Source organism: Daphnia pulicaria, chromosome 4 (genome assembly GCF_021234035.1).
Source record: "Daphnia pulicaria isolate SC F1-1A chromosome 4, SC_F0-13Bv2, whole genome shotgun sequence".
Classification (NCBI taxonomy): domain Eukaryota; kingdom Metazoa; phylum Arthropoda; class Branchiopoda; order Diplostraca; family Daphniidae; genus Daphnia; species Daphnia pulicaria.
The window spans coordinates 1,718,041-1,745,401 of NC_060916.1; the positions used below are offsets into that span (position 1 = coordinate 1,718,041).

The 27,361-nt window shown below is 38.8% G+C and overlaps 3 protein-coding genes, 2 long non-coding RNA genes and 1 pseudogene across 9 annotated transcripts in view; 3 read left to right on the plus strand and 3 right to left on the minus strand.

Annotated features, from left to right (window-relative positions):
* The window catches only part of LOC124336054, a 570,649-nt pseudogene that overhangs the window by 481,846 nt on the left and 61,442 nt on the right, over positions 1-27,361 (plus strand).
* The window catches only part of LOC124336181, a 455,543-nt gene that overhangs the window by 145,526 nt on the left and 282,656 nt on the right, over positions 1-27,361 (plus strand). The gene's annotated exons all lie outside the window — the stretch shown is intronic.
* The window catches only part of LOC124336700, a 580,524-nt gene that overhangs the window by 48,100 nt on the left and 505,063 nt on the right, over positions 1-27,361 (minus strand). The gene's annotated exons all lie outside the window — the stretch shown is intronic.
* LOC124336588 lies at positions 3,735-25,647 on the minus strand. The gene is made up of 2 exons (XR_006917092.1): positions 25,580-25,647; positions 3,735-3,875 (listed from the first exon to the last, which is right to left on the minus strand). It is a non-coding gene; the product is annotated as an uncharacterized LOC124336588 (long non-coding RNA).
* LOC124336589 lies at positions 9,575-13,426 on the minus strand. The gene is made up of 2 exons (XR_006917093.1): positions 13,351-13,426; positions 9,575-9,652 (listed from the first exon to the last, which is right to left on the minus strand). It is a non-coding gene; the product is annotated as an uncharacterized LOC124336589 (long non-coding RNA).
* Positions 11,156-27,308, plus strand: LOC124336275 (chymotrypsinogen A-like). 5 transcript variants are annotated; one of them, XM_046790020.1, is made up of 10 exons: positions 16,345-16,516; positions 20,090-20,129; positions 25,002-25,110; positions 25,364-25,698; positions 25,772-25,866; positions 25,958-26,102; positions 26,391-26,541; positions 26,669-26,820; positions 26,929-27,016; positions 27,094-27,308. In XM_046790020.1, the coding sequence occupies exons 2-10, from the start codon at positions 20,112-20,114 to the stop codon at positions 27,177-27,179; spliced, it is 1,179 nt and encodes a 392-aa protein (XP_046645976.1). In that variant the 5' UTR covers positions 16,345-16,516; positions 20,090-20,111; the 3' UTR covers positions 27,180-27,308. The 5 variants fall into 5 exon arrangements, with proteins under 5 accessions (XP_046645974.1, XP_046645976.1, XP_046645977.1 ...); XM_046790021.1 differs by having other exon boundaries at positions 16,345-16,512; XM_046790019.1 differs by having other exon boundaries at positions 16,348-16,509; positions 20,079-20,129.

Sequence of the window (27,361 nt, forward strand, 5' to 3'; positions counted from 1 at the left end):
TATGACGTGCACATCACTGCGCACTACGGATTCTAAGATGACCCTTCAACTTTTTTTTTTTTGCATATAGCTACAAGCTTCATCGAATGGGCTCGAATGGGCTCAAACAAATTTCGGGCTAAAAACAAAAACAAGAAACCAAAGACTCTATAAATCATAACGGCCCTATTAAGGTTGATGCCGCGGATTTTTGGGAGGGTACCACCTGGATGGGGCATCCAGAAAACTGATGCGACCAACCTGTTCCTGATTTCTGATTTGTCTCCATATTTCGCTGTTTCGCTAGATTTTCTTTTGTCCTCCCATTATTTCCCCCAGAAAAGGAAAGAACCTTTTCTCTGACTTGAATTTTTGGAGGTCAGTTGAATTCTCGCGCTCTCTAACTTTCCTTTGCCAACACGTAATTTGGCGTGTTTTTTTCCCCTTTGTATAGCTGTGCATCAGCTTATGCTAAATGATAGGAACAGGAACACTATAAAAACAAATCGCGATTCACTGCTTGCCGCTGCTTGCATTCATATCTGCGCCTCAAACATTTCATTTTAAAAAAATTTAAACTATTTTTAGAAAATGTTTATAAGACTTTATGCACCTTGAAAACAAGCTAACAACCACCAACAACATTTTAAAAGTGTCCTTTAGTAGTAGGTGTGTCTAAAAAAAGACACGCATAGCTATTGCAATTATGGTGTCCGTGGAGAACATATACAGTTATGATAGACGATGAATATAAATGAATCGAGGATATTTTTTAATTTTATTGTGATGCCATGGCAATTATTACGTACGCACCTGTAGATGTAGTCAGCTATCAGCCGTCACTTACTAACTGAAGTAAAAAAAAAGCGCAAACAAAAACTGAATTTTCGTATTGGTGGGTGGGTTTGAATAAAATAAATAAATAAATAAAATTAAAAGTAATTAACTTTAAAATTTTCCGCGGTTGAATTGAACTGACGAATTATTCTTGAGTTTCTACAATAATAGCATAAGTAGCCTATACTGTGCATGGACGACGAACAATTCTGCTATATATATAGCGGCAGCAGCGGGCAAGCAACCGTCTATCTCATAAAATCAAGACGACTTAATTTAAGATTCTATTCTGCTCAATAAATTAAGAATAGGAATAGAATTCAGAAATAAGGATTTTGATTATTTTCAAATATGAATAGCGAATGTTGACCTCTACTTTAGTTGGTTAGTTATTTTTCATGATTTAATTTGCATCAGTAAGTACTACAGCATTTGACAAGATTTCAATTCAAAATGGTTTTTTTAGAGAAAAACCAGGAAACTTGTTCTTCAGTACTACTGCTGTAGTACTGTTAGTTTTTTAAATTTTATTTTGCATGTTAGTTGACATTACCTTTTTTAGTGCCGAGCTTGTTTCAAAGTTAGTTCTTCCATATTAGCAATCAGAAAATTTAGAAGCAAACTGGAATAATCGCATACAAATTTGGCTGCACCATTTTCTTGATAAGGCAAAGTTACTCACTTGGTTTCTTTTCTAAGGGAATCAATTATTAGAGAAGTAAATCAGACCCGTGCGCTTTTGCCTTGATGCATGGATTGAAAGAGAATTAATCTAAAGTTCTTCTCTAATCATATGTCCTTGTTGAATTGATGGGAATAAGCTGGTAGGCCTACTGGCTGGCATCCAGAACTTATTGACAAGAAGTTTTGACAAGTATTTGTGCATAGACTTAATATAATTTACGTAATCAAACATTTCCTGATCTTTCCATTTCGACCAGAAAAGAAAAGAATCTTGACTCCTTTAACTTCATGAAACAACCAAATAATCAAATATAGGGTGGTGCAAGGATGAAAAATATTTGGTAAATTTTGTCAGCTGATTCTCATTAAATGTACATTGCAAACTCAGTGCGAATCGAAGCTAGGGCAATATTCTCCACCTCATGAGCAAAACTGTGTTAATGGAAATATTTTATAACCGCCAAAAGTGATTACCGAAAATTTTCACAATTCCAGACATTTTGGTGAATTCGTCTTAATTTTTTAAATCAATTTATTCAAATACCCTGCTGCGGCTAAATAAGTAAAGGTACTATTCAGGAAAGTATATTTACTTCTGATAAAGCGACGAAATATGCAGTGAGCTGAGTTTACCTTTATTCTCCCACCTGGATGGAAAGAATATACTTCATTATTATATGGATAATTTATGATACTTAAAAAATTATAAGCATTCGAAAGGGAAAATAAAGCATCTAATATGGTCAAACAAAAAGAAAAAGGTTTCGCCTTGAAAGGCCATTGTACCTGATCGCTATCAAATACGTTTGCTTTCCTCTTATATACCGGTGCGACCAATTGAATCGTCGCCAAGGTAAAGCTATCAAATAAGGTATACGGAAGATTTTGCAATTTGCATACGTTGAATGATTGTTTACCATGTTTAGCTGTGTTCTCAAATGAACAAACGAAGTGCATAAACTGAAGGACAAAGATAAGAAAACAGAAGATCCTGTTGCCATCAACTACGTAAAGTACACTGACTTATTGTTCTTATCGAAACTTGATTTTCGAAGGCCAATTGAATTCTCGTTTCTCGCTTGTTATTAGATTTCCTGATGTCTGTCTCACCTTTGATTCCGCTATGGATATATAGAAGCGAAAACCTGCAAATTAATATACAATCGCAATACTATACCTGCATTCATACCTGACCTGTTCCCCAAACGTATATTCAAAACAATTCATCTGCAAGTAAATTCAAAAACGTTTATTTTAAATATTTGTTTTTTTTCCATGCTGTCTAGCGCTGTTCGCTGAACCTGTTCAATTTCAATGAAACAAGTCAACAACATGCAGTACGTGCGACTGAGAGCCACGCCAATTTTAAATGCGCAATTTTCGCTTTGACGACCGGTTTCGATTTGACTTTATATACGAGCTCCCGAACTCAACATTGTTAAAATCTAACTTGCTGATTTTATCAATTTTTTTGATTACTTCTTTTTTTTTAGTTGTTGTTATATACTTAAGGGCGTTTTCGCGACGTTCGCAATAAAAAGAGTGCGACAAACGAGAGGACAACGCAGACGCATCTCAAAAGCACTTGCTGTGGGAGCTGGGCGACAAGCAGACTACTTATATTACGTCAATATATATAATTTGCACTGTCTTCAGGATCACCAAGGTAAACCATTTTTTAATTCAACGAGCGTTGAAACATTTTATTTACATGATGACTTATTATTATGATAATTAATAAAAGATTTAGGTTGCGCTGTTATATCGTGATGAGAATGTCCCGACTCCAACATTTGACCCTTTTCTCTTTTGCTGCCGTTCACCTTCTCCTATTCTCCATCTGTCCGGTCAGCAGCAGCCGCATTTATCGAACGAAAGATGCCGTCGTCATTGAAGGTTCGACCAATTCATTTTCTAATTTAATTTTCGCGAATTTTCGTATGAAATTGTTTTCCGTTATTTTCTTACGTATGTTGATAGACTGCTGTTGAATCCAACAGCAGTTGAAAGTCTCCATTTCTTTGTCTGATAATTTAGTTGCAACAGTTGATACTATACGTGCAACATGTTGTACACTAAGGAAGAATTTCGTTGGTTTTTAATATTTTCAACTGAATTAAAAAGACCGAATATAACACTCATTTCATGACTCAAATGCGCAGTTACTGATACGATGACCAGCAACTTGGCAGAACAACCGTCGATTCGTTTTGCAAGTAGCAATTTCGGATATCCTGGACCGATTCCGGTCAATCCGTACACCGGTCTCCATTACCTGTCATACCCAAACTTTCCGTTCTGGCCGTATCCACTCCACAATAAGCCGACCATCAGCAGTATCTCTGCTGATGCCGATGATGTTACAGCAACTTCCCCTGAATCCAGGCAGCAGACTATTGCCTGTGGTGTCGGTCCTGCTTCACTGCCTCGACAAACTACCCCGACAGTCGGCATTGTCGGTGGAACCGAAGCCGAAAAGAATTCCTGGCCTTTTATGGTAAGTTTATACAAATTTTACGTAAAACAACTGATATAAATTGTCTGTTTGAATTCATATCCCAGGTGGGTCTGAGGATAGAAGGAATGAGTACTGTGTTTTGCGGAGGATCCATCATTTCGCCGACGAAAATCCTTACAGCGGCCCATTGCGTGGAAAAGTGAGACAATTCATTTGGATACGGGACGGATTTATGCACTTGACTTCTTGAATGATCTTAATTCTCTTCTGATATTTGTTATTTTATTAGATTATCAGCGTTATATATTTCGGCAATGACTGTGAGCCTTGGCATGCACACCCAGGGAAACGGCAATACTTTGAGAAATGATGCCAAGCAAACCAGAAGGGTCACTCGAGCTGTATACCACATTGATTTTAATATAGAAACATTGGTGAGTATCGCGAGTCTGTTTCAGACTTATTTTCTTTGTACAATAGAGTTAACAAATCTTGGTAGGAACGCGGACAAAACTCAAACATGAATTGAATCCATTTGCTGTTCTATTTTGACGGTGTATATTTAGGTAAACGACATTGCCATCTTGACGATAGACCCACCCATCAATTACTCAAAGGCCATTTCACCCGTTTGCTTGCCACCAGTCAATACCACCACCAATCAATATTTCAATCGGAATGCAGCCATTATTGGGTGGGGATTATTGAATGCTGGTAAATATTAAAAACAGATTGTCACATAGAAATGAAGCGCGGTGATTCTATAAATGTGAAAGAATAAGTTTCTACGTCGCCAAATATTTTAAATGGGTTTATAACTGCAAAACCACTCTAGATGGATCTCAACCCAATGCCCTTCAGCAAGCTACCGTCAAGACTATTAATAGAGCAAGGTGTAGAAGAGCGTGGGATTCAGCCGTGCCAATCTTAAACCAACACATCTGCGCAGGAGCTGATGATAAGGACGTGTGCCAAGTAAGTAGAGTGAAATCATTTTTGTAAATATGTACAATTAAACAGTGATGCTAATTGTAATGGACCACTTGATCTACACTTATATATTTATCCTTGTACTTTGGTATTATTTTTAAAGGGTGACAGCGGTGGCCCATTGCTCGTCCAAGGTGAAGGTGGTTCTACTACTGCATGGACCCAAGTCGGCATCACCAGCTTTGGATTAAGTATGTAACCACTTGCCAATTATTAGATGGGCCATCAACGTAGTTTCTAAGCCACATCACATTTCCCCCTCTCATTTAAATAACATGATTTCTGTTTCTTTTGTTTCCTATGAAGACTGTCCAGCGTTGGCGAATCAACCCAGCGTCTTCGCTAGTGTGGCATTTTTCAGGGATTGGATTGACACCTACATAAATAGCTAGACGCCGCGTGCTGTATGAACCACTCCAATTTTTTGAGTCCAATATGACGACGACACTCACTTCCGTGCTGACACCATTTATACGATATCCTGGTTTTGTGTTTTTGTTTTAGATTCCAGTATGCGCCAGTATGCTACTTATCAGATGCATTTCTAATCTAATCTTCTTTCAAATTAGATATTTCAAAATAGATACTTCTCGATTAGTTGCAGCATGTTTCTTATATGGTGTGTTGAATGGTACAATTACCGCAAAATAATTAAACAGAAATAATTGCGGGTTTTGATTAAATATACATTATGGGTAAAGAGAGATGTACTCTTCGTTTTATTCAAATAGCAGTGCATAGTTATAACAATTCCAGGCGTTTTGAATAAAGAACTCGTTTCTTGCGTTTCAATCAATTTAGCCTATTCAAATACTCTCCGGCTGAACAAGTAATAGAGGTTATTATTATATTATTCAGGAAAAAACCAAGGAAAAAACGTACCGATATATTTCTGATGAAGCGACGAAATATACGGCCAGTACGAGTATATATATTATCTTTATTCTGTTCAACGGAAGCAATAATTTATTCTTGCATAAACTAAGCATTATTCGAAGGGGAAAATGAAACATGAATCGTTTGCCATCAACTTTGTAAAATACACATCAGACTTGTTATAATATCGAAACTTGATTTTTGAAGGTCAATTGAATTCTCGCTTGCCAATGTTCCTTGAGTTGCCTATAAGCGCGTGTTTTTCACCTTACCTCAAACGTATTAAAATCATATAATAAATCATTCAAAACAAATTTTTTGATATTTGTTTTTTCCCATGTCCAACTGTTCACTGAACCTGCCATTTGAATACAACAAGTCATTATATTGCAGCCGATTGCAGCCTCGTTTGGCAAGCGCGTCCGAGCCATGCCAATATAATGCAATTGTGCTGGCTTTGTGAACCGGTTTATGGCAAGCCAAATGTCCCGGCAGAAACACTTGATTCACAGGACCCGCGATCGCAGTTACTCGATGATACGTTGTACACTTGATGATTGCGGGAACTTGATCAACGGTCGCAAACTTGATCGACGATTTCTGCCGGGCATTGACACTCGCAGATGGGAAACTATCCTCCCAAAATCCCCCCTGGTGGCAAGTTCCAAATTTTTTTTTTCTTTTTATGGATTTCTTTGCGCTTTCTCACACACACACGTCCACCTCACCTTGCACAGTCTACCGGGTATTACGGGCTACGGAAAATAAAGATTTGTATAAAATTATAAATGTATAGGGCTGGTGGACAGAAATATTCCAGATACAAATAAAAAAGCAACACATAACAGAAATTAGTACTACTAATTAAGCTACGTGATGCGTGAATTGGAGAATAAGTCTAGTAATTTTATCTCTATTTTAAATGGCTTAATACCAAATTAATTTGCAAGCGGACGAGTGAAACTGGACGACAACGATTATGCTCAACTAAATAATTCTAGCATAGATACTTGAGCGAGAGGCTGTTGAGTTTAATATTTATTGACTTGATGACCGACATTCGTGCTGTGCTCCAGTCCTGTTGAATCAGATTGAAATCTCTAGATTGAATTCCCACGCGAGGCGGGAGGACAGAAATATTCAAAATAAATTTAAAAAAAAACACATAACAGAAATTTTCACGCATCTTGACAAAATACCGAAGGTGGTAACCTAGTCGAGCAGGTTTTGCCAAATGTGCGAATTCGGCCATCGACGAATAGTAGTCGTACGTGCTCCTATTCTTTTTCTAAAGCTTTGAGGTCTGTGCACTCTCAGTTTTCAGGGGATATTCTAACCCTCTACGATGGATATTCCAGCTTCGAATACCCTTGCTTAGAATAGGTCTAGAATAGGTTCAACCCTATTCGAAAGCTTCGAATACCCATAGTAGAACCCTTATGCGATTCGATTTTTCTTCGAATACCCCAGTATTCGAAGAATCGAATACCTTACCCCATATTCGAATAGAATACCTGGGTGGGCGAATGTTTCATTTGCACATACGGCGTCGGTGTATCGAGTTGCCTTCCAGCACACTTTTTTTAATTTTCAGATTGAAAATTTATCCGTCCCAACAAAGTCCCAACTCCAAAAGTATCAAAACGTATAAATGACTTTATCGATAATACAGAAGATTGATACAGTTAGAACAGCCGCATGGAAGAAGCTCTGATTAGAATGCGGGAGACCCGAGTTCAATACCCAGACGCTCCACACATTTTTTCTAAACTTACACCAGCAAAACTCTTAGAATAGGCATGGAATAGGGGGTATTCGGGGGATATTCGAACCCCTATTCTAGAACAGGTATGCTACTAATAGAATACCCCCCCCCCCCTATACTATTAGTAGCAAAAACCAAAACGCTACTAGTTCGAATACCCTCGAATACCCCCAAAAAACTGAGAGTGTGGACAAAAGGAAGGATGTATATAATAGCTCCTCTCGACCGTCTAAAACCTGTGCCATCTAATGCTTTTTGTGACCAGCTTCGGATGCCTGCACAGTCTCTTTTTCTAAAGGAATTAACCCACAAACGCACAGCAAAGTGCTGCGCTAACGCGCAACAGGTGACGGCCCTAACAAAATCGGCGCTCACAAATTTTATGTTGCTTTTTTGCTTTATATTTTGCAGACCATATTCAAGACCCAGTATTTTATCCTACATTTTTTAAAGGAATTTTTACGGTGTCAGATTTTGAAAAAAAATACAGAATTTTGATTCACGCAATTGGTTAGGTGTCTGTTATTAGCATATTGAAAATCGATAATACATTTGGAACTTTTAAAAAAGGGGCAGGTAACGGAATAGCTTTCTACAGTTCGTATAGGTATAACGGCGTTGCAAAGTAACCTTGCAGAGTCTACCACATGCAAATAAGTTCTGGCAACCTCTGGCCGAAAAGCGGTGGAAAGAGAACGGACCGTGACCGTTGGTGATAGAACACAAAAAGACAACAACACAAAAAGTGTTGTTTTTTTTATTTGTATCTGGAATATTTCTGTCCACCAGCCCTATACATTTATAATTTTATACAAATCTTTATTTTCCGTAGCCCGTAATACCCGGTAGACTGTGCAAGGTGAGGTGGACGTGTGTGTGTGAGAAAGCGCAAAGAAATCCATAAAAAGAAAAAAAAAATTTGGAACTTGCCACCAGGGGGGATTTTGGGAGGATAGTTTCCCATCTGCGAGTGTCAATGCCCGGCAGAAATCGTCGATCAAGTTTGCGACCGTTGATCAAGTTCCCGCAATCATCAAGTGTACAACGTATCATCGAGTAACTGCGATCGCGGGTCCTGTGAATCAAGTGTTTCTGCCGGGACATTTGGCTTGCCATAAACCGGTTTAGCAGTTCGAGGTCCCGAACTAGTATATATACTACTATATATAGCAGTTAATTTTTTGTCCCTATGGCGTTCCATAGATTCTCCCTATTTTTTCATCATTTGTTTGTACTATGGTGAGTATAGGTAAAAGACGTTGCCGTCTTGACGATAGAGCCACCCATCGTTTACTCAAAGGCTATTTCACCCTTTTGCTTGCTGCCGCCATTCAATAACGCCGCTGATCAATTCGTGGGTAAAGATGCGGCCATCATTGGCTGGGGTGATTTACAAAGTGGTAAACATAAAACAAATGTACAAATGTAGCCGTTTCTAAGTGGAATTAGATTCCTCGTTGTTGTTCTTTATTTCTACAGCGCATAAATATACTTAACAATATAGGTACAAAACTACAAAAACCATTCTTTTCATTCTAGGCGGATCTCAACCCAATGCCCTTCAGCAAGCTACCGTCAAGATCATTAGCAAAGCAAAATGCAACGAGTTTTGGGGTCCCGATCCCGTCTTCAACCAGCACATTTGCGCAGGTGCTGATGGAAAAGACATATGCAACGTGAGTAGCCTACTGCTGTGACATTCTAAAAATGTACATTAGGCCTACAGTTAAACGTACGAACGCTCTAATTTGTATGAACCATTTGATCTCTTTTGTAATATATGTACTTCTGTATATGCTGTTGTGTAGGGTGACAGCGGTGGCCCATTGGTCGTCCAAACTGGACCTACTACATGGACACAGGTCGGCGTTACCAGCTTTGGAAACCGTATGTAACACTTGCTAATTTAATGTGCCAGCATAGATTTTAAGCCAAATGTCCCCCTCCCTTATTAATCAACATTATATTTGAATTTTTTCTGTTTCCTATAAAGGCTGTCCTGCGTTGTTGAATCAACCCAGCGTCTACGCAAGTGTGGCATTTTTCAGGAACTGGATTAATACCTACATGAGGAACTAATCGCAATCTTAAGACCCTGCAACCACCCCAAGTCCAAAATATAACAAACAACCGAGCACACAACATAGCTGTGCGGTGTCTAAAAGCCCAGCACGCTAATGATTCCCAGTTAACGGAAGCAAAAAATTCACCTGAGTCATTTCACTCTCGTGCCGACCGGTTCTATATTATACTTTCTGTTTTTTCCTTCTTCTTCCATATTCTACGTATGCTATTATCTTTCATCCATTATTAATCTTTTCCCTTTGAATTTTTTAAAATAATATTATACCTTGTTTTATCGGTTGAACTTTTCGCGCATGTATGAAAAAATGACTAGCGTCGAATTTTTTTATTCGGAATAAACGACATGCAAATTCAATATTTAATTATGTGTGACGACAAGCCGAAGGGGAAATATTGAAAACTTCGTTGATTGAATATTTGAATACAGTCGTGGCTGAAAGTTTGTATACCTTGTGCTCAAATATACGCCTTTTTACTCTGTATTGGCGGGTAGTGTGAGCCTATCACAAGAGAAAGGGGTTGTTATTTGTGCGCATTTTTCCTTGTTAACCCAAACCCCCCTCTTTACTTAACTCTACCTCTTAACATCACTAACTATTTTAACGCGATGCGGCAGACGGTTAAGCAACCCTTTTACGGACAGCTGATCTCTGTCCGTTGCCCCCTTCCAGTGCAATCGATCAATTCGTTGGCCAATAAGCCATCGAATAGGGTGGGGCAAATTTAAAATGTCTGCTGGAAGTTTTTAGCTTCTCAAATGTACAAAACAAAGTGTAAATCAAAGGGCAAACATGAGAAGACATGAGAATGATTCTATAAGGCCAGTATTTCAAAAGTGTTTCAATTATTTAAAAAGAAAATAAACGTGAGCGCATTTTTATTCTATTAAACTTGGACGGTTGGATGGTCGAATGAGCTCTTAACAATTATCCAGAATTACTGATAATGCATGCAAAAAATTCAATTTTCGAAGCGAGAAAGGAAGGATCTCTGTAATAATGTTGATTTGTGTAAAGTCAATTTTATCGCAACATTTGAAGGGTGTATGCAAAATCAGGTAGGAATTTTCTGATACATCGGCGTGTATTTTTGAATCATTAATTGTCGTCAGCATGTGGTGCCTCGATAAATACTTGTTATATCAAAACTTGATTCTTTGAAGGTCAGTTGAATTCGCTCTCTTAAGTTTTCATAGTGAGGTGGATAGTTCTCAAACCATATAGGGGGTACCAGGAAGAATCGACCGGGAAGAAGAATCACAAACAGCAATTACTAAAACCTAATATGGTTCAATTAATTCAAACCAGTTACGATTTGGTTTTCATGGCCATTTCATGAACCACGTATACGCTTTTTTTTTCAATTATTGGATTTTCAATTTAGGTTCCAGTTACGTGTATAAGGGGTGGCGCCCCAACGTATAAGGGCGTTTTTCCAACGTCCGCCATCCCGCAATAAAAAGAGTGCGACAAGAGGAGACAACTTACACATCTCGAGAAGACTCGAGAGCTGAGCGACGAGGAAAACTATAGGCTCCTTCCAGGTATATTTTGCACTCCAATCAGGATCACGAGGTAAATTTCCATTAATGCGCCCTAGCTAATTCAAATTCAAGCATTACGCAGCAATTGATTTGTTTAAATCATTTATGAACCGATTGTGCAGATAAATTGCTGTATGAAGACGAGAATGTCACGACTCCCGCATTTAGCAATTTTCTCCTTTGCTGCTGCTGTTCATCTTCTCTTGTTCTCCATCTGCCCAGTCAGCGGCCGCATTTATCGAACGAACGATGCCGTCGTCATCGAAGGTGTGACCCTTTATTTTCTACAATTTAAGAGATATGTAACAACGTTAAGCATCCTTTGTCAATTAACAATTATTTGATGCAGTTGACGATGTGACCCAGCACCTTCGCAAATCGAAATTTCGGCAATCCTGCGCCGATCCCGATGATGTATGCAGTCAATCCGTACACTGGTCTCTCTTACTAGCAGCAGCCAAATTTTCCGTTCTGACCGTATGCTCATATCTACCAGCCGGCCAGCAGCGTCTCGAATGTCGATGATGTTACGGCCAATTCCCCGCCCCCGTCTCGGCAGCAGACTATTGCCTGTGGTAATGGACCACCCTCACCACCTAAACGTACTAGCCCAGTTGTTGGCATATTCGGTGGATCCATTGCCGACTCGAATTCTTGGCCGTTTATCGTGAGTTTACGAAAACTTCATGCAGAACAGAGCGACAAATTATGAATTGTTTGTTGGTGAATTTTTATATTTTCCAGGTGGGTCTGAGGAGTGCCGGAAGTAGTACTGTGTCTTGCGGAGGATCCATCATTTCGCCGACGAGAATCCTGACAGCGGCCCATTGCGTGGATAGGTGAGACAATTCATTTTGATACAGGTCCAATCTATTTGGTTGAATGATTTCAATTCATTGCTGATTGCAATATTTTAGATTATCAGCGTTCCAAATTTCGACATTGATTGTGAATCTTGGCATGCACAACCAAACAGCAAACGACGCACAGCAGACGAGGAGGGTCACTCGCGTTGTTTACCACACAGATTATAATAGGAAGACAAATGTGAGCATTAGAGTATTAGACTATACGCATCTCATTATTTGAATGTGCTATTTATTATTATATTATATAATATTAATATATTATGTTATATTAATCTTGAGTAAAACGAACAATTTTCAAACCATTGAATCTTATTTGAGTCGTGTAATTTTATTTCATTTCTGTTCGGTGTATAGCAAAATGACGTTGCCGTCTTGACGATGGACCCACCCATTAATTACTCGGCTGCCATTTCACCCGTTTGCTTGCCACCATTCAATAACGCCGCCGATCAATTTGTCAATCAAGATGCAGTCGTCATTGGATGGGGACGAGAGTTTTCTGGTAAATATAAAACAGATGACAAATTCCACATGGAAGATGCAAACGAAGCAGAAATTCTAACTGAAATAAGAAACTATGTTATCCGCTATAATCTGCTTACTTATAATTCTTCTAAAGCGCACACACTTTCAATCGGTTTAAAACTGCAGCGAATCCAATCCAATCTTTTGATTTCTATAGTTGGACAACTACCGACTGTTATTGCGACTGTTCTTAAGCAAGCTACCGTCCAGATCAGTAGCAAAGCAAAATGCAACAATATTTGGGCATTTTCTCTATCTCCTTTTACTATCTTTAACCAACACATCTGCGCAGGTTCTGACGGAAAAGATAGGCCTACATGCCCCGTAAGTAGTATACTACCTACGTGACTTTATAAAGTCATTTATTAGACTATAAATATTTGTACAGTTCAACGTAGTACCAATTGCAATCAACTATTGAACATGTTATCTCGGAACCTACGTATATATGTCTATTGTTTTGTAGGGTGACAGTGGTGGCCCGATGGTCATCCAAACGAACGCTGATTCTACTGCATGGACCCAGGTCGGAGTCACCAGCTATGGCGGTATATGTATACCACTTGATAAATTAATTTGCAACCTAGTTTGTAAGTCATAGGCCATAAATTTCTTCTTGTTAAGCATGATTATTACGTGTTATGTTTCATCTCATTTCTATATATGAAGGATGCTATGAGAACTCGACTATACCCAGCGTCTACGCGAATGTGACATTTTTCAGGAACTGGATTAATACCTACATGAATAGCTAAACACCGCATATATAACCACTCTCAAAACCAGTATGACAGATATAGGCCTACGACATTCACTTTCGTGCTGCCGGCCGCTGCCGGCCTTTTATGATTTTCTGTTTTCTTATCCATTAAAATAATATTATCTTTTTCACATATTGCTAATCTTATATCTTCTTTAAATATGGATATTATTAATTGCCTTCTTCATTAGTCGAATTTATGATGGCCGCTTGTATCAAAAACATAATAACTAGCGTCCAATTTCTTATTCTGAATAAACGACATGTTTGCAAACTCAAAATTCAATTAAAAAATCTGCTTGCTTTTGTTTTGCTGTTTTACTTTGCACACTATTTTGACAACTAGGCCTATAGGCCTAAATAACCCAATCTAAAGAAATTTGAAGTCAGTATTCTGTTTGTCCCCATATCTAATATCGTTTATTTAATTCAAACCAGTTCTTATATAACAGCTTTTTTGACCCACCCATCAATTACTCGAAGGCCATGCATTTCACCCGTTTGCTTGCCACCAGTCAATACCACCGCCAATCAATATTTCAATCAAAATGCAGCCATTCTTGGGTGGGGACTATTGAATCCTGGTAAATATTTTAAAAAACAAATTTTCACAGCATATAGAAATGCAGCGGCAATTCTATCTGTGAAAGAGGAGCTAGTTTCTACGTGTCGCCAAACATGTTTAATGGATTTTTTAACTGCAAAACCACTCTAGATGGATCTCAACCCAATGCCCTTCAACAAGCTACCGTCAAGATTACTAATAGAGCAAGGTGTAAAAGAGCATGGGAATCGGCCGTGTCAATCTTAAACCAGCACATCTGCGCAGGAGCTGATAAAGACGTGTGCCAAGTAAGTAGTGAATTCATATTTTTTTTTTTTTTTTTTTTGTAAATGTAGACGATCCAACAGTGATGCTAATTGTTATCGACCACTTGATCTACATCACTATATTTATCCCTGTACATCTGTATTATTTTTTAAGGGTGACAGCGGTGGCCCATTGGTCGTCCAAGCTGTAGCTGGTTCTAATGCATGGACCCTTGTCGGCATCACCAGCTTTGGAAATAGTATGTATATTGTATAATAACCACTTGCCAATTTGATGTGCCATCAACGTAGTTTCTATTAAGCCACACATTTCCCCCTTCATTTCAATAACATGGAGATTTATGTTTCTATAAAGGATGTCCAGCAAGCTCGACCCTACCCAGCGTCTTCGCTAGTGTGACATTTTTCAGGGGATGGATTGACACCTACATGAATAGCTAGACGCCGCAGTCCAATTTATAAAGACAACACTCACTTCCGCTCTGGCGCCTATTAGGCTACGATACGACATACGATATCCTGTTTTGTGTTTTTGGTTTGTTTTGTTTTTTCCAATCTTCTTTCAAATTAGATATTTCAAAATAGAAATGTCTCGATCAGTTGCATGTTTCTTATGATAGTGCGTTGACTGGTACAATTACCGTAAAATAATTAAACAGAAAATGATTCCGGGTTTGATTAAATATACAGTATATCATAGGATTATGGGCAAAGAGAGATTTACTCTCTTCGTTTTATTCAAATAGCGGTATAGTATATAGTTACAAGGGCAATCAAACGAGCTTGTTTGATGCGATTTCGGGGTTCAGTTTTTATTTATACTCAACGCCCTGAGGAGAATCGAGAATATGGCATTTGGCCTTACTTCATTCTTTCCACCGACAAATAACACAGAAATACGAAAACGTATAAAGGCTGGCAGCTGAAATGTTCCGGCATAACAAGTACTGATTACTGCGGTTCGGTCCCATTATTCGCTATATTGAATGGCGCTCCTGGAACCATTTGATTGACGGTCGCAAACTTAGTTGTAACCGACATTTTCTGCTTCGGGCATTTTATAGCACTCATCGCATCAGACTCGCAGATGGATCGAATAGACAGGTGGCCGTCATGAATTAACGTGCGTATACCTCTATAGGTTAGCAGTCACTCAGGTTTCAATTATATAAGCGCAAACGAAGTTGAATTTTCGTATTGGCGGGTGTGCTGGCTTCCGCTCGCTTCCAACAGCAGCACCGATCAATGCGTCGACGAAGATACGGCCGTCAAATAGGCTTATAGGCCAGAGAGCGATGAAATATATTTGGTAAAAATTAATTAGCTGACTTAAATGTTTTACAAACAAAAATATTATGATATACAGCCAAAAGTTATTACCGAAAATGTTAACAATCCCAGACGTTTTGAATAAAGAACTCGTCTGCTCTTGCGTTACAATCAATTCATTCAAATAACTACCCTCCGGCAGAATAAGTAATAGAGGTTTTTATTTATTATTCAGGAAAAAACTTAAATTTCTGCGATGAAACGACGAAATATGCGGCGAGTAGCTAAGAGTATTCTATCTTGCACGCTATCTTGATTCTATGTTCGACGGAAACAATATAATTTATGCATGTATAAATAACTAAGCATTATTCGAAAGGGAATATGAAACATGGAATCGTTATTGCCATAAACTTTATAAAATACACTGACTTGTTCTATCGAAACTTGATTTTTCAAGGTCAATTGAATTCTCGCTTGCCAATGTTCCTTGAGTTGCCTATAAGCGCGTGTTTTTCACCTTACCTCAAACGTATTAAAATCATATAATAAATCATTCAAAACAAATTTTTTGATATTTGCGGATATTTGTTTTTTTCCACGTCCATCTGTTCACTGAACCTGCCGTTTGAATAACAAGTCATTATTCCAAGCGCGTCCCAGCCACACCCAAAAATATAATGCAATTGTGGCTTGCATGGTGAACCGGTTTAGCAGTTCGAGGTCCCGAACAGTATACAGCGGAGGAATATCTCAAACTGTCAAAACCTAATATGGTTTTAACATCAATTACCAATATGGTGGTCATGGGGCACGTGCGATTTTTTTTTTCTTTTTTTATCTCATTTAGAATTTTAGATCCATTTTTTTAGATGCTATAATTTTAAGGGCATTTTCCCGACGTTCGCAATAGAAGGAGTGCGACAAGAGAAGGAAACTCAGACGCATCTCAAGAGCACTTGGAAGCTGAGGGAAAATTATTGGCTATACTTATATATAATACGTCAAGGTATATTTGAACTAACCTTCAGGATCATCATGGTAAGTATTAAATATTAAACATCAGTATCCTACATTCAAATTCTGGAATTCGATAAAAGTCGAAGCATTTATTTTCTTATCAACCGTGCTTCTGATGACTTATTGCTGTTATATAACTTATAATAGAGAAAAGATTCAGACTGTTGTATCGCATACAAATGAAAATGGCCCGATTCCAACATTTGACGGTTTTCTCCTTTGCTCGCCTTTGCTGCCGTTCATCGTCTTCTCCTTTTCTCCATTAGCCCAGTCAATGGCCGCATTTATCGAACGAACGATGCCGTCGTCATCGAAGGTTCGACCAATTCATTATTCTTTAATTTAATTTTCATATGAAATAGTTTTCCTTGTGTTTTTTTTTTTGTGTTTTTTCAAAAATTCATGTTTGACCATAGGCCTACTTCCTTCTTGTGTAGGATCAAAGCATAATTTCGTATATGAATTGATACCAAACGTTGAATCCAACCGTATTTAGTTGAAACTCTCGGCTGTTTCTTCTGTCGTTCTCGTCTGTGAATCTTTACGGCGGCCCATTGATGCGTGAACGAGTAAATTTTTTGAATACTTGACTTTTGACTTCTTGAATGATTTTCCTTCTCTTCTGATTGTTGTTATTTTAGATTATCAACGTTAGATATTTTAGGATTGAAAGTGAGTCTTGGCATACACTCCCAGGGAGACGGCAATACTTTGAGAGATGATGCCCAGCAAACCAGAAGCGACCAGAAGGGTCACTCGCGTTGTGTACCACATATAGATTTTAATATGGGAACAATGGTGAGTAATAAATTGCGAGTCTGATGTTTCCGACTTATTTTCTTTGTAGGCTAATATAATAGAGTTGCCAAATCTCAAACAATTGAATCCTTGCGCGTTGCGCATTTTTTATATTCGATTTTTGACGGTGTAGGTGAACGACGTCGCCATCTTGACGATGGACCCACCCATCAATTACTCAAAGGCCAGCATTTCACCCGTTTGCTTGCCGCACCAGCCAGCAAACCCGACTCCGATCAATATGCCAAAAATGCAGCCATTATTGGGTGGGGTTTATTGAATTCTGGTAAATATCTGGTAAATATATAAAACAGATTTTCACATAGAAATGAAGCGGCGATCGGTGATTCTAACTGTGAAATAATATAAGCTGCTTATACATCGCCGAATATTTGTAATGGGTTTATATAACTGCAAATCCACTCGATATTATAGATGGATCTCAACCCAATGTACTTCAGCAAGCTACCGTCAAGACTATTAATAGAGCAAGGTGTAGAAGAGTATGGGATTCAGTCGTGCCAATCTTAAACCAGCACATCTGCGCAGGGGCTGATGAAAAGGGCGTGTGCCAAGTAAGTAGAATGAAACCATTTTTGTATAAATGTACAATTATACCTTGATGCCAATTGTTGTGGACCACTTGATCTATTATATTATCCCTGATGTACTTGTGTATTATTTTTCAAGGGTGACAGCGGTTTCCCATTGGTCGTCCAAAGTCCAAACGAGATATGGTTCGACTGCATGGACCCAGGTCTGCGTCACCAGCTTTAGAAAAAGTATGTATAATAACCACTTGCCAATTTGATGTGCCAACGTAGTTTCTAAGCCACACATTTCCCCCCACATTTCAATAACATGGTGATTTATGTTTGTTTTATTTGCTATATGAAGGCTGCTGTTCAGCGACGTCGAATCAACCCAGCGCCTTCGCTAATGTGACATTTTTCAGGGAATGGATTGACACCTACATAAACAGCTAATCGCCGCGTGCTGTATGAACCACTCCAATTTATTGAGTCCAATATGACGACGACACTCACTTCCGCGCTGACGCCATTCACATACGATATCCTGTTTCGTGTTTTGTGTTTGTTTAATATTCCATCGATTCCATTATGGTACTTATAAGATGTATATTTCTAATCTTATCTTCTTTCAAATTGGGTATTTCAAAATAGATACTTCTCAATCAGTCGCAGCAGGTTTCTTATAGTGTGTTGAATGGTACAATTACCGTAAAATAATTTAACAGAAATGATTGCGGGTTTGATTAAATATACATTACATCTTAGGATTATGGGCAAAGAGAGATTTACTCTTCGTTTTATTCAAATAGCGGTATATAGTTAACCGGGCAATCAAAGGAGCTTGTTTGATGCGATTTCGGGGCTCAGGTTATTTATACGCAACCCTGCAGAGAATATGTATATGGCATGTGGCTTTGCTTCATTCTTTTCACCGACGTATATGTAAATACCTGTGCCTATAATATAGGTTAGCTGTCACCCAGGTTTCAATTAAGCGCAAACGAAGCTGAATTTTCGTATTGGCTCCCGTGGGTTCCACTACAATATTCCATTCATGCTTCGGCTAAGGTGCGGACGTCAAATATAAGGCGAAAGCGATGAAAATATTTGGTAAATATATTAGAGTTAGATGATTCTTAAATGTCTTATACAAACAAAAATAAATTATAATATAGGGCTATAGCCAAAAGTTATTATACCAAAAATGTTGACAATTCCAGACGTTTTGAATAAAGAACTCGTCTGCTCTTGCGTTTCAATCAATATATTCAAATACCCTCCGGCTGAATAAGTATCGAGGTTATTATTTATTATTCAGGAAAAAACGTACATTTCTGATGAAGCGACGAAATATGCAGCGAGTACGAGTTATATAATATAATATATATTATCGATATATATTATCGATATATATTATCGAGTTAATAATATATATTATCTTTATTCTGTTCGACGGAAGCAATAATTTATGCATGCATAAACATAAACTAAGCATGTATTCGAAAGGGATAATGAAACATGGAATCGTTGCCATCAACTTTGTAAAATACACATCAGACTTGTTATAATATCGAAACTTGATTTTTGAAGGTCAATTGAATTCTCGCTCGCCAATGTTCCTTGAGTTGCGTATAAGCGTGTTTTTCACCTTACCTTAAACGTATTAAAATCCTATAATAAATAATTCAAAACAGATTTTTTGATAATTGTTTTTTTCCATGTCCAGCTGTTCACTGAACCTGCTATTTGAATATAACAAGTCATTATATTGCAGCCTCATCATTTGCTAAGCGCGTCCGAGCCAGAGTGAACCGGTTTAGCAGTTCGCGATGTCCCGAACTAGTACAGCGAATGTATCTCAAACGCTGTTAAAACTTTATATGGTTTTAACATCGATTACCAATATGGTGGCCATGGAGCACATGCGTTTTTTTTTTTTAAATTTCTTTTAGATACATTTTTTACGATGCTAATTTTAAGGGCGTTTTCCCGACGTTCGCAATAGAAGGAGTGCGACAAGACAAGGAAAGTCAGACGCATCTCAAGAGCACTTTGGAGCTGAGGGACAAGTATATTGGCTACTTCAACAACGTCCAGGTAATAATTTGAACTGAGTTCAGGATCATCGCGGTAAGTACTAAATTTTAGCCATCAGTATTCTATATTACATTGAAATTCTGAAATTCGATAAGCGTCGTAGTCGTTTTACAGCATTTATTTTCTTATTAATCAAGCTTTTGATGCTAACTTAATCTAATTGACATAAAATTCAGACTGTATCGTATATCAATGACAATGGCCCGACTCCAACATTTTGCCCTTTTCTCCTGGGCTGCCGTTCATCTTCTCCTATTCTCCATCTGCCCGGTCAGCAGCCGCATTTATCAAACGAGTGATGCCGTCGTCATCGAAGGTTCCTTCCCGACCGTTTATTTATGAGTATTGAGTAATGCTTATAGCATCTTTTGTCCATCTACCAATTCCATGAAGTTGACGATGTGAGACCCAGCACCTTGGCGAATCGAAATTCTGGAAATCCTCCACTGATCCCGATGGCGTATGCATCAGTTAATCCGTACACTGGCTTGTATTACCATCAGCAGCCAAACTTTCCATTCTGGCCGTACCCTCTCTACCAGCCGGTCAGCAGCTTCTCTGATGGCGATGATGTTAATACAGCAACTTCCGCTGATTCCAGGCAGCAGAATATTCCCTGTGGTGTCGGTCCTTCTTCACTGCCTCAACGTAAAACGCCAACGGTTGGCATAATCGGTGGATCCGATGCCAAAAAGAATTCTTGGCCGTTTATCGTAAGTTTATCATAATTGAACGTATAGGCCTACGACGGAACGATTATTGACGAATTGTTTATTGTTGAATGAATTCATACTCCAGGTGGGTCTGAGGATTTTTGATATGCCGTTTAATATTGTGAATTGCGGAGGATCCATCATTTCCACGACGAGAATCCTGACAGAGGCCCATTGCGTGGACGAGTAAGACAATTCATTTTGATACAGGTCCAATCTATGTGGTTCAATAATGATTTTTTAAAATTCATTTCTGATTGCAATTATTTTAGTTTATCAGCGTTCGCCATTTCGAGAATGACTGTGAGTCTTGGCATGCACAACCAAACAGCAAACGACGCAAAGCAGATTAGGAGGGTCACTCGCGTTGTCTACCACATAGATTATAATAGACATACTTTGGTAATAAGTATTGCCGGTCTTTTCTTTGATTGCTAATATTCGTGTATTTGATTATAGTTATATTCAAATTTTCTAATTTGAAATTAATTATCCTAAGTAGTACTTGGCAAAAATAAGACAAACGTGCGGGTTGAGTCAGTTGTATAGCCTAAACACGTGTAGACGACCTTAAGTGATATTTAGAATTAATTGTTCGCCTTGTTCGCTTAAAAAAAACCTGCCAACTGATTCTCGCTATCTTTCCATCATTTGTTTGTACTACGGTGTGTATAGGTAAACGACATTGCCATCTTGACGATCGACCCACCCATCAGATACTCAAAGGCCATTTCACCCGTTTGCTTGCCGCCATTCAATAACGCCGCTGATCAATTCGTCGATAAAGATGCAGCCATTATTGGGTGGGGAAAAAATATGAAAATTGGTAAATATAAAACAGATTTTCACATAGAAATGAAACGGTTATTCCAAGTGAAAGGAGCCCTCATGTTGTCAAATATTTTAAATCGCTTCATTACTGTAAAGTCCCTCCAGGCGTGTTCCCATTCAATCCCATCCTTCAGCAAGCTACCGTCAAGATCATTAGCAAAGAAAAATGCACCAAGGTTTGGAGTACGTCTCCCAATCCCGTTTTCAACCAGCACATTTGCGCAAGTGCTGATGGAAAGGACACATGCCAAGTGAGTATAGTTCTGTGACATTCTAAAAATGTACATCAGTTAAACGTACGAACGCTCTAAATTGTATGAACCAATGAACTATTTGATCTCTTCTGTAATGACTGTAATATATGTACTTCTGTATATGTTGTGTAGGGTGACAGCGGTGGCCCATTGGTCGTCCAAACTGGACCTACTGAATGGACCCAGGTCGGCGTCACCAGCTATGGAAACAGTATGTACCACTTGCTAATTTAATGTGCCTGCTTGTGTGCCAGCATAGGTTTTAAGCCAAATGTCCCCCCCACCCTTATTAAACAACATCTTTATTTGTGTTTCATCTGTTACCTATATTAAAGGCTGTCCTGCGTTATCGGCTAAACCCAGCGTCTACGCAAGTGTGGCACTTTACAGGAACTGGATTAATACCTACATGAGGAACTAATCGCCATCTTAAGACCCTGCAACCACTTCAAGTCCAAATATAACACACAACCGAGCACACAACATAGCTGTGCGGTGTCTAAAAGCCCACGCTAAGGATTCCGAGCAGCAGTTAACGGACGCAAAAATTTCCCGTGAGCAATTTCACTCTCGTGCCAACCAGTTCTATATTATACTTTCTGTTTTTTTTTCTTCCATTCTACATGCTATTATCTTTCATCCATTATTAATCTTTTCCCTTTGAATTAATTTTTTTAAATAATATTCTACCTTGTTTTATCGGTTGAACTTTTCGCGCTTGCATGAAAAAATGACTAGCGTCGAATTTTTGATTCTGAATAAACGACATGCAAATTTAATATGTCATTATGTGTGACGACAAGCCGAAGGGGAAATATTGAAAACTTCGTTGATTGAATATTTGAATATAGTCAATATAGATAGTGTACTGGGTCTTAAGTGGTTCAAGCTTGAAATAATCAAACCCCATCATAAAAATAATTTCGGGCTTTAATATTCTGCTGATTAAAGTAGTAAATTAGTTACATGGCCAAAAAAGCCTGTTTGATGCGCTTTTGAACTTTGGTTTCAAGGTGACTTTCCCCAACATCCTGCGGTGAAAATGATCGGCATTTTGGTTTGCTACTTTGCTTCTTTATTTTCCTATTTACTCCGTTCCTCCGTTTTGTCTGGAACAAAAAGAGGCGGAATCCTTCCGCATAAAGCGGCATAAAGATGAAAAGGCCCGACTCCCGTATTTCTAGTATAGTCTTTTTTTCTTTTCTGCCGTTCATATTTTCTCCTCTTTTCTAGTCAGCAGCCGCATTTATCGAAGCAAAGATGCCGTCCTCATGGAAGGTTTGACCATTTATTTTCGAATTGAAATGTGTTTGTGTGAAATGGTTTTTCTTTTCATTCAAAACGTCAAGGTTAAGGGTAAATGTCTCCCCTTCATAAATGTGCAATCCAACAGCAATTGTATAAGATTCATGATAAACCGATGCGATTCCGAAATCTTGACCGTTTGTATCAGATAAGCTTGATGGAAACGTAACATGCCAATATTGAACGCAACGACGATGATTGTTTAAACTTTCTTGCCATTGACTTAAGATTCCAGAGGTGGGTATACAGGAAGTCCCCAGAATATATTATATAACGATATATAAGGTCTGACTCATTTCTCCGACGAGAATCCCTAAATTGCATAGGCCCGAATATACGTAAAAGACAGTAAAAGATCAGCATCACATTTATAGGTCGAAAAATTGTAATTCATAATGTTTGCACAATTACTTTAGATTTAAAGTGTCAAGGGGGAATTTGGGAGACAACTGGCGACGCACAGATGGATTAGGAGAGTCACTGATCGCCCTGCGTATGTATTTAACAGCCTTTGAACATGAAGATATTAGTGAGTATTTATTGCGCTCTGCTTTCGACGTCTAATCATTTGGATGTCCCCCTGTTGTCCCCGTTTAGAGTTGAAGATCAGTTGGGATGACTGATGGTTGAGCAAGGTTGAGTGATTGCGGATCGGCCAAATCTCCCCTCCTTGTTAACAACTTTCGTGTTTGTTTAGGTCGGTGTAAAGCACAAGGGTAACCAGCGCTGTAGGCCATTAGCCATTGGGAAACTTTAAATTAAATTTTACGGAGCAATTAACTCAACCAATTTCTGGTTTCTGGGGTAGAAATTGGAGGAATAAGAAAAAAAAAGAGTAACAATTTCAGTCAGATGAGACTATAGTCAGACAGTCAGACCAACAACCAAGGTTAAGCCAATAAGAACGCATTCATCACAAGCGCATCAATCATGGCAAAAATACAGCAAATAACAACTAAAATCTGATGAAAGGTTTACCTTGAGATATCTCTTCAAAAATCTGTTGTTCCTACCGCATATAACGAGGTCCTAGCGAATATTGGGAGAAACATTATTATTAAACGTATATAAACCCCCTGCGGATTCCATGGCAGCCTGCCATTTGCTTATAGCGCGTGTTTTTAGCCGAACTAATTCCGAAATATTGACATCAATTTTTACACCTTCCACGCCAAGTGTTCCGCGCTTGGCGTGAATTTGACTGTATCGCATTTTTCGCATTGGGACCTCACGGTCCCCGATAGCAGCCAGATCTTCCGGATCACACACATTTTTTTTTGTATGAAAGGGAAAGGTTTCCTCGTGAATAAAACGAGCGACATTCCGTTTGAATGTGGCGCTGAATTTTTTAACGATGAATTGACGTGCGGTTTGATTTGATGATTTTATTCGTACGATGGGGAGACTGCAAATTTTTTTACTTCAGTTTAAACATACGTTTGAGCGACGTGGGTTGCCTGGGGTCGCAAATGATAGCCTTTGGAATACAAATTAAGTTTTTTTTTTATTAACAAGTTAATATTTAAAATTTAAATTCAACCGGTTCTTGCATTTTAAAAAAAGATAACAACAAACATTTCAGCTGCCACACGCAAATTAGCCTAACAAAGTGCGAAATATATCGATAAGGCGGACACCAGCAGCGGACCCAGCAGCGCCCATTTTTTAAATTTAGGAACGAAGGGCGTTATCGCAAAGTTCGCAATAAAAAGAGAGCGAAAAACGAGAAGAAAACTCAGACGCACCTCAACAGCACTTGGAGCTAAACGACGCTAAACGAGGAGGAAAGCTGAATCAGCAACTGATATACTGTAAGTCAAGGTATTATTTGCACTAGCTTCAAGAACACAGAGCCCGAACCAAAGGTAAACAGCCATCAATAATAATAGAATTTTCAGAAAGATGTGATAACTTTTTAAGAATGATTTGATGATTGCGCAAATTCAATCGCAGGAAGATATAGAATGATGGCCCGACTACCGCAATTAGCAGTTTTCTCCTTTGCTGCTCTTCATCTTCTCCTGTTCTCCATCTGTCCGGTCAGCAGCAGCCGCATTTATCGAACGAGCGATGCCGTCGTCATTGAAGGTTCGACCAATTCATTTTCTAATTTAATTTTCGTATACACAAATTGTGTTCCGTTTTTGTCAAAAAGTCTTTCATTTCTTACTTGATACTTTGGTTGAATCCAACAGCAGTGGAAACTCTCTGTTTCTTTGTCCAATAATTTAGTTGCAAGAGTTGATCATGTTGTTCACTAAGGAAAACTTTCGTTGGTTTTTAATATTTCCGACTGAATTAAAACGATCGAATAACGCTCATATCATGCTATAATGGGTAGTTTCTGACATGGTGGCCAGCGACTTGGCAGAACAAATACCATCGGCTCGTTTTGCAAGAAGCAATTTCGGGTATCCTGGACCGATTCCGGCTAATCCGTACACCGGTCTCTATTATCTGCCATACCCAAATCTTCCGTTCTGGCCGTATCCACTCTACAATAAGCCGACCATCAGCAGTGTCTCTGCTGATGTCAAAGATTTTGCAGCAACTTCACCTGATTCTAGGCAGCAGAAAATTGCCTGTGGTGTCGGTCCTGCTTCACCACCTCAACGTACTACCCCAACAGTCAGCATTGTCGGTGGATCCCAAGCTATCCCGAATTCTTGGCCGTTTGTAAATGAAAATTTAACGTACGGAAGAGCCACGATTTTTGGATTGTTTATTGTTAAATGAATTCATATTCCAGGTAGGTCTGAGGATAGCCGGAATGAGTACTGCGTTTTGCGGAGGATCCATCATTTCGACGACGAGAATCCTGACAGCGGCTCATTGCGTAGACAAGTATATACTAGGCCTATAATATTTTAATACGAGAAGGCTATTACAACAGAATGGTTATAGAAACAATTTTATTCGCTGCAATTGTTTTTAGATTATCGGAGTTCGAGATTTCGACAATGACTGTGAGTCTTGGCATGCACACCCAGGGAAACGGCAATGATTTGAAAAATGATGCCCAGCAAACCAGAAGAATCACTCGCGTTGTTTACCACAAAGATTTTAATACAAAGACAGCAGTGAGTATTGCCAGCCTTTTCTTTGCTTGCTTTATTCATTAATTTGATTATAGTTAATAGTTATAGCCTAATTTTCTAATTGGAAATTAATTTAGTAAAACTTGGCAAAAAATAAGACAAACGTGTTATTGAGTCAGTTGTAGACGACTCAACACGTGTAATAGACGACCATAAGTCGAATTAAGAATTAATAATTAATTTTTCGCCTTGTTCATCCTATAAAAAACTTGCCACATTCAAATAACTCATTCTCGCTATCTCTTCATTTGTTTGTACTACTGTGCATAGGTAAACGACGTCGCCGTCTTGACTATGGACCCACCCATTAATTACTCGGCTGCCATTTCACCCGTTTGCTTGCCACCAGCGAGTACCGCCGCCGATCAATTTGTCGATAAAAATGCAGCCATTATTGGGTGGGGAATATTGAATTTTCCTGGTAAATATAAAAACAGATTTTCACATATAGAAATGAAGCGGCGATTCTTACTGTGAAAGGAGTTTCTATACGTCGCCAAATATTTGAAATCGGTTCATAACTGCCAATCGTTTCCTTTTACCTCTAGGTGGAAATCAACCCAATGAACTCCAGCAAGCTACAGTGCAGATCACTAGTAATGCCAAATGCAGCGAGTTTTATGGTTCCTTACTTCCCAATCCACTTCGCATCTTCATACAGCACATATGCGCAGGTGCCGCTGGAAAGGACGTGTGCCAAGTAAGTATAGTGAAGTCATTTCTAGTCGAAGCGCACAGTAAATCGTATAATTATTACTGTATGCGTAGCCTACTATACTATTTGATATCTCTGTATTGATTTATGTAGGGTGACAGCGGTGGTCCATTGGTCGTCCGAACGGTAACTGGTGCGACTTCGACGTGGACACAAGTCGGCGTCACCAGCTTTGGATTGAGTATGTGCCACTTGCTGATTTGATTACACGCTAAATAAAAGCATATTATAGTTATGTTTGATCTCTTTCCCAAAAAGGCTGTATAGCGAACCCGATCGCACCCAGCGTCTACGCGAGCGTGGCGTTTTTCAGGAAATGGATTGACACCTACATGACTAGCTAATCGCCGCTGTGACCACTCCCAAGTCCAATATGGCAGATGATAGGCCTACTCGACTTTCGCGCTGCCGGCGCTGCCGGCCTGGATGATATTCCGTTTTCTTTGATTTTTTAAATTGTTCCATTATCCTATATGCATTATATGCTGCTTATCACATATTTCTAACTGATCTTCTTTCAAACTGG